We start from the raw sequence: 7599 nt of genomic DNA on the forward strand, positions 1-7599 counted from the left end.
GTAAACACACACACCGGATGTATAATGTGGAATGCTAAATTTTAAAACGAGAAACTTATATCCGGGTTTTAATTTATCAATTTATCATTAATTTATTCATTCAACGTCTAAGAAATGTGATAGTGTTGAAAAAACTGACATTGATCAATGTTGTCCATGAATATCAAAAGTACGTTCGAATTTATTTCTGGGATGTCTGTCAGTCAGTCTGTCAGTCTGTCAACTGCGTGTATATGTACATAGTCCGAAATATCCGCCGTATTCCTGGCTTCTTCTTTTTTATGATTTTGATGTTTACCGTGCCAGGTAAATATCAAAATCATAAAAAAGCCAGAAAACGTCATATATTTCGGACTAATATATAGAGGAACTTTGCTTGTGACGTGTACAATGTCGCAATATTATACAAAGCACGAAGTGAAATAACTATATGCTATCATACAAGGTGCATAAATTCGCCACAAACGGTATATCAATCTGGGTTTATAAGTCTGAGGTTTCCTCATTAGTTGAAATTCCCATAGGGATTTGGCCCCGCCCATACTTTTACAGATCTGGAAATATATGGGCGACAGTAGGTACAGTTGAATCATTTAGGTTATGTTTTTGTATTATTAAAGAACTTTCAAAATTCGTATGGCGATAAATGTACTCCATATCGACGATGATTAACAAACAGTTTACTAGAGCCTCTCCATTATGGAGACTTGTTTGAACTCAATGACCTACCTGCACCTAAGTAGTTCATTCCAGACCTTAGACAACAGATCACGTGATTCGGATGCATTATATTGTCCGCTGGTTTTGTTGTTTGTTTTTTTTAAAAAGAACATAAGTTACACACCTTCAACTTCATGCATTTTAATATGCATGTAATTTATCTACCAATACACAAGTATACTCTGATGAACTGTATTTAGTTATACACATGTGTAGTTATTATTATCATTATCAGAAATAAGTTGATGTTCCTGAATCTAATTTTCCAAACATATCTGCGATTTTTTTTTTTGATTTTTTTTAATTGCAAGTTTGATCAATCTTGTTTTATATTCGATAAATCTTGATGTGTATTCATTAACCTTGATATTTGCATTTATATGAATAACAAGATTATCAAATACAAATCCATTTTAATCCAATTTACTAAACCTAACTAAATAAGGATTTATCAAATATAAATCAAGATTTATCGAACATTAATATATCTAATTGAAAATAGATGTTAGACCCGTTCGCATATCTATGAAAGTATGCGAGCGGATCTTAGATTGATCGATCATACATTGCGAATTTCGCATATGAATAACATGATTATTGAATATAGATCTCGAGTTTTGTATATGAATCACGATTCGCATATGAAAACGATATGTGATAGACCCTTATTTTGATAAGTCTCCGCTCTAGAGAGAGGTAAAGGGATACTGTTAAAATATAAGGCAGGGAACAGCATATCATATAAGTATACATGTATCAGATTTTATTCGTCAGGAAAGATAATGTTTTGGGATAGGTTTCTCTCTCTCTCTCTCTCTCTCTCTCTCTCTCTCTCTCTTCTTTATGTTGTTGGATGTTCTTTACAAACTTCCGAGAGAACAACCAAGAACAGGTCACTACACAGAACATTGTTATTTTGTAGCATTTATTTACTTAAAAACAACAATTGTTACATAAAAAAGATAATCAAACTCTTATCCAATCTGCTGACAAATCTTATACTAATGAACAAACAGTATGGCTTCCCATGCAGTTGAGTCATTCTTCCTTAATCAGGCAATAAAAACACACGTGGACTCGGAGTAACGACTTCCAAATGAGAATTTGGGAGCCTGGGGGCGATAGCGCACTTTCTCTGGACTGTAGGCTCCAGGTCCGGGTTTGTTACTATCACCAGGAGGGTGGCATTTAGATCTCATTGTGTACACAGGAGCCATGGTTGTGTTCACATTGGGATTGATGGCGGCGTACTTCCCGGGGCCGGGAGACTCACCCATATCCGCCAAGGTACCGCCCACCTAAAACAGTAAAGAATTCTGTAAACATGTAAAATTATCAACATCATCATTGTTCCCAGACACAGTGTATTTATATTGCAGTTTCTTGTGCTTATTTCTATACGCTAAAAATGAGAACAGGGTTTGCGAATTCTAGATTGAGAGAGCTGTTGATCTGAAACGTCGCAGAATAAATGTACTCGTAATCAACAGCACGTTAATTAGTCTCGTTCAACAATAAATCCAGTACTACCACTAAATCTGATATACGTAACGTTTGGAATAATAAAAGTTGCAATGGATTGCACTAAGTAACATTTTTAGGGACTAAATGTAGGTTCATTAATCATCTTTAACCTGAATTCAAAAGATTCAGAAGAAAAAGAAATTGAAATGTTGAAAATACGTAATGATTTTAGTATTTACTAATTTAGAATCACGAATTTAATACTAGAATGGACATGGTCACAAATAGTAAGGATCCTTTTGTGAAAAAATAATAAAGTGTAATGTGCTGTGCAGGGTTAATCTTTACGAATATCACTATTTAAATCGATTTGAAAAAATATTATAGAATATTTACTTTTCTAATGTTTTTGCTTTTGATATCTTTAAGAATTGTAATGATTCCTTTTGAACGCACAACAGTTATGATGAATATAGTGCTTCTATTTTAATGGCTGGGAATTCCTACAGAAATGGCTATTTGGCTACCCCACGTAGATACATGTAAATCTAGGGACACCAGTACCTGTGACAGATCTGCTAAAATATATTACAGTGGGGAAAATGTCGTTAAATAGCAGTAAATAATGAATTGTACTTAGTAAACATACTAACATAAGTCTCCTTTCCTGATATAATTTTATTATAGACAAACCTGTGGGCGATCCAATATGACGCACACTGGCGCCGTGGACTTGTAAAGTTGTTTGTTGCCGAGTATAGGCGGTAACGTGTAGGTAGCGGGAGCCGGGATTGGATCCTTACGACGCAGTCTAGTTCTAGTTCTAATAGTATACTGAGGGGCTCGAGGTTGGATGTTTTCAGTGTTACATGTATAACGCCCGGGGCCAGGGGTTTGGGGAATATCTGAAATGGAGGACGTACATTTATATAACAATACAAACAAAGCCCGACACATACACACAAATCAAGAATAACTTTCATTAACATACTAATATCCTTCCGTGCAACCATCGTGTACTCGGGGGCAGCGTGCATCCCAGTTCTGGTCATCCTAGGGTCCACGTAGTAGGGGGCAGGATTCGTGGCTTGGGCTGTATAAGGAGACATTGTTACTCATTACTTTCTTGTTTAATGCCACTACATATGTTGTTTTAGTTTACTTATTCTAAAAATTATGTGTTTACAGGAATGAGTTGGGGCTTTATTCGTGTTACTTCAAAAGCTTCTACTTTAATTCAAATACGATTTTCATCACGAACTATCATTATCGACTCCTCAGCAGTATTGGGGTTTACCTCGTTCTAGCCGTTTGCCTATAGTGTAGGCAGGCTGCTTCGGTCTGGTGCAGTCATGGGCCTCGTACCCCAGTGTAGAGGGCAGTTCGTAACGTCCGGGTCCGGGTCCTGGAAAAAAAAAGGTGAATTAAGATTTAATGTACAGCAACAACAAATACGGTGAGGAATTTTGATGGATGTACGGAGGGACAGGAACAGAGACCGGAAGTGATGGATGTACGGAGGGACCGGAACAGAGACCGGAAGTGATGGATGTACGGAGGGACAGGAACAGAGACCGGAAGTGATGGATGTACGGAGGGACAGGAACAGAGACCGGAAGTGATGGATGTACGGAGGGACAGGAACAGAGACCGGAAGTTTGCAAGAGTTTCAGACTATTTTGCGTATTTCTGGTATAACTTTTAAGTTTTCAGATGGCTTATCTAATCTGTATGGTAATTCCTATACTACTGTTTATGATATTTTATTGTGTACTGTGTATTATTTATCATGCCTAATAATTAATGATAATGGAATGAAAGAGTAGTCAACGGAAGTTTTATATCTGTCCCTTCATTTGTATAGGTTCAATATACTAGACTACTTCAACCTGTGACTTTTAAAGATTTTCCCTATATGTATGTAAAAGTATGATCCCCTTTTGTGGCCCCACCCTACCACGGGGTCCGTAATTTTAACGAACTTGAATCTGCACTATATCAGGAAGCTTTCATGTAAATTTGAACTTTTTTGTCAAGTGGATTGTATTGATTAATTGTATATTGTTTAACGTCCCGCTCGAGAATCTTTCACTCATATGAAGACGTCACCATTGCCGGTGAAGGGCTGCAAAATTTAGGCCTATGCTCGGCGCTTATGGCCTTTGAGCAGGGAGGGATCTTTATCGTACCACACCTGCTGTGACACGGGACCTCGGTTTTAGCGGTCTCATCCGAAGGACCGCCCCATTTAGTCGCCTCTTACGACAAGCAAGGGGCACTGAGGACCTATTCTAACCCGGATCCCGGGGGGAGGGGGGTGCTGAGGACCTATTCTAACCCGGATCCACACGGGACTTTGTCAAGTGGATGTTGAGAAGACTTTTAAATGACCTTCCTATATTCAGATGAAGGGAACATGGCCCTTCATTTGAACAAACTTGAATCCCCTTCACCCGTGGATGATGTGTACCAAGTTTGATTTGTTCTAGAGACGATGAAAAAGTGAAGTTTACGGACAGACAGACAAAAGGTGAGTAGAATAGCTAACTTGAGCTCTCAACTCAGATATAAGCTAAATCAGAAAATATGAGTGTCAAAGTGTGAAAGCTATTGCAATGTGTTTACACTGACACAAAATGGGATTTTCATGTGCCCGGCGTATATTAACAATAAACAGGGAGGCTGCAGATGCATTGGCAGTCGCTGGAAATCTGAATTTAAGTCAAAACACTAAAGTTAGCCCCCCCCCCCCCCTCCCCCCTTCGATTTAGTTCGTCTCCTTATTGTCAAATACTTGCCGATGCCCTTGAACCTAGACTCCGATTTCCTTTTGAATTCGAACAAACATTTTGAATGGGGAATCCCAGTTATGGTGATATCTAAATGAAAGATTGGTCCTTCTTTCTTTGGACCTTTTATAAACAGATATATGTTCTTATACATGTAGCTTGTTCTCTGTATTTATTATAACTTAAAAAGATACTCGGAATACATTACACGGGAAAGTCTATACTAGCACATCTAGCTAAGATCAGCCTAATGTTAGAGCTGATGGGGCTTTCAGTCTTTTCTGAGGATGAAGGTCATATCCCATGGCTAGGACTACAGGCCCGTACCGAGAGGGGGGGGGGGGTGCCCTGTGAAAACCATTAAGCACTATTAAAGTCGGCTGTGTAAATCATCAAGCACTATTAAAGTCAAATATTTTCTAAAATCGGCCCCCAAACCGCTCGCCGTAAATTTATGCACCCCCCCCCCCCACCCCCATTGAAAAAGTCTGGGTACGGGCCTGGACTAGATGTATATTCTTTTGTAGTGAACTCATTACCAAGTGACAAACACGGCTAGATACTGTAATCCCGTAATACGGTGACTGTTACTGTATTATCATACTGCATTTTTTCACAAAGACCCGAAAATTATGGCATTCAGTATACCATATGACCGCTAAACTTCCCGGGAAAATAACTGCTATACAGCTGGGAAAAGAATATTCTTTCAGAGATAAGCTACTGGGTAAGTACGAAGCCTCACCACAGGCTTTTGAATTTCTATCATTTCGCCGTAAGATGTGTAGTAAGGGTGATGTATTTAAATACACAGATCACCATTAGGCCTACTACACATCTTACGGCGTATTGAAAGAAATTCAGTGGCCTGTGGTCTCACTAGGCTACATATTCATTTAAATTATCCTCCAATCAATATGACATCGGGTGAAGCACTTACCTCTTTCTCTCGCAGGGATTTTCTTTCTTATTTTTCTTCCAGAGTCTACTGGCATCTTCTTAGAAATAGTGTTTATCTCTGGTAAATAATCTCCTCGATTCAAGAAATGGCGGGTGTAGATACTTGTCGAAGTATCTATGGTGACGCTGTCTTAGTCAAATACACGCTTGATGGAAACAAGGCGTCTTGTTGAGCTAGATTTTAAATATGCTCGGGTTCAAGTCAATAATGTTTGGTGTTTCTTCCAAAATTTATTGCGGCACAGGTTGGCACGTTTGAAAATTCTTACTGCTAAGACCATTGAGTGTTTGTCATTCATATTATGTCAGTATATTTACTAAGTACAATTCATTATTTACTGCTATTTAAAACGAACATTTCCCACAGTAATATGCATATTTTAGCAGATCTTTCACATGTACAGGTATCGCTAAATTTACATGTATCTACGTGGGGTAGCCAAACAAATAGCCATTTCTGTTGGAATTCTTAAAATAGACCCACTATACTTATCAAGGCGCAATGTTTACAATTTTTAAAGATATCAAAAGCAAGATCATTGGAAAAGTAAATATTCAATGGTAATATTAACCCAGCTCAGCACATTACACTATATTGGGGGGGGGGGGGGGGGGGGGGGGGGGGGGGGGGGTCACAAAAGGATCCATTCTAGTATTAAATTCGTGATTCTAAATTACTAAAATTATTACGTATTTTGAACATTTCAATTTCTTAAAATCTTATGAATTCAGGTTACCTAAATTCATTAATGAACCTACATTTACTTCCTAAAAATGTTACTTAGTACAACCCATTTCATTATTCTAAACGCTACGTGATAATTTTAAAGTAGTTACGTGCTGTTGATTACGGCTACATGTACATGGATTCTGTGACGTTTCAGATCAACGGCTCTCTCAATCTGGAATTCGCAAACCCTGTTCTCATTTTTAGCGTATAGAAATAAGCACAAGAAACTGCAATATAAATACACTGTGTTAGGGAACAATGATGATGTTGATAATTTTACATGTTTACAGAATTCTTTACTGTTTTGATATGGGCAAAGTCTCCCTGCCCGGCCCCGGGAAGTACGCCGCCATCAATCCCAATGTGAACACAACCATGGCTCCTGTGTACACAATGAGATCTAAATGCCACCCTCCTGGTGATAGTAACAAACCCGGCCCTGGAGCCTACAGCCCAGAGAAAGTGCGCTATCGCCCCCAGGCTCCCAAATTCTCATTTGGAAGTCGTTACTCCGAGTCCACGTGTGTTTTTATTGCCTGATTAAGGGAGAATGACTTTCAACTGCATGGGAATTAAACCATACTGTTTGTTCATTAGTATAAGATTTAAAATCAGTAGATTGAATATAACAGTTTGATTATCTTTTTTTTATGTAATAATTGTTATTTTGAGTAAATAAATGATACAAAATAACAATGTTCTGTGTAGTGACCTGTTCTTGGTTGTTTTCACGGAGAGTCTGTAAAGAACATCCAAAAAAATTGTAGTGGATGAAAAATATCAGTAAAATTTGATAATTTTAGGGTATCAAAAATTTACTACATTGGAAGAAATTTGAATAATACTAAAAAATTTAAAAATCAAACTTAAACATTGGTAATTTGACACAATTTATCATAATTCACACATCCCCACCCCACCCCCCCAACTTGCGTA

At 38.0% G+C, this 7599-nt stretch overlaps 2 protein-coding genes across 2 annotated transcripts; one reads left to right on the forward strand and one right to left on the reverse strand.

Annotated features, from left to right (window-relative positions):
• Positions 1-1617: 1617 nt before the first annotated feature.
• LOC125675387 (outer dense fiber protein 3-like) lies at positions 1618-6027 on the reverse strand. The gene is made up of 5 exons (XM_048913020.2): positions 5914-6027; positions 3482-3589; positions 3176-3277; positions 2878-3089; positions 1618-2018 (listed from the first exon to the last, which is right to left on the reverse strand). Exons 1-5 carry the CDS (start codon positions 5966-5968, stop codon positions 1773-1775), a joined length of 723 nt encoding a protein of 240 aa, XP_048768977.2. The 5' UTR covers positions 5969-6027; the 3' UTR covers positions 1618-1772.
• A 56-nt stretch (positions 6028-6083) lies between these two features.
• Positions 6084-7356, forward strand: LOC130053115 (outer dense fiber protein 3-like). The gene is made up of 2 exons (XM_056159727.1): positions 6084-6178; positions 6954-7356. Exons 1-2 carry the CDS (start codon positions 6084-6086, stop codon positions 7201-7203), a joined length of 345 nt encoding a protein of 114 aa, XP_056015702.1. The 3' UTR covers positions 7204-7356.
• Positions 7357-7599: the final 243 nt, after the last annotated feature.

The sequence above is a fragment of the Ostrea edulis genome, chromosome 3 (assembly GCF_947568905.1).
Source record: "Ostrea edulis chromosome 3, xbOstEdul1.1, whole genome shotgun sequence".
NCBI classification, from domain to species: domain Eukaryota; kingdom Metazoa; phylum Mollusca; class Bivalvia; order Ostreida; family Ostreidae; genus Ostrea; species Ostrea edulis.

What these genes read in the sequence shown, in the direction of transcription:
- LOC125675387 (XM_048913020.2), bottom strand. Translation starts at nt 5,968, where the DNA reads ATGCCAGTAGACTCTGGAAGAAAAATAAGAAAGAAAATCCCTGCGAGA. An exon ending in AGGCAAACGGCTAGAACGAG is followed by an intron (nt 3,278 to 3,481) that starts GTAAACCCCAAT and finishes CTCCTTATACAG; the next exon opens with CCCAAGCCACGAATCCTGCC. An exon ending in TCATATTGGATCGCCCACAG is followed by an intron (nt 2,019 to 2,877) that starts GTTTGTCTATAA and finishes TTACTGTTTTAG; the next exon opens with GTGGGCGGTACCTTGGCGGA.
- LOC130053115 (XM_056159727.1), top strand. Translation starts at nt 6,084, where the DNA reads ATGGAAACAAGGCGTCTTGTTGAGCTAGATTTTAAATATGCTCGGGTT. An exon ending in CAAAATTTATTGCGGCACAG is followed by an intron (nt 6,179 to 6,953) that starts GTTGGCACGTTT and finishes ACATGTTTACAG; the next exon opens with AATTCTTTACTGTTTTGATA.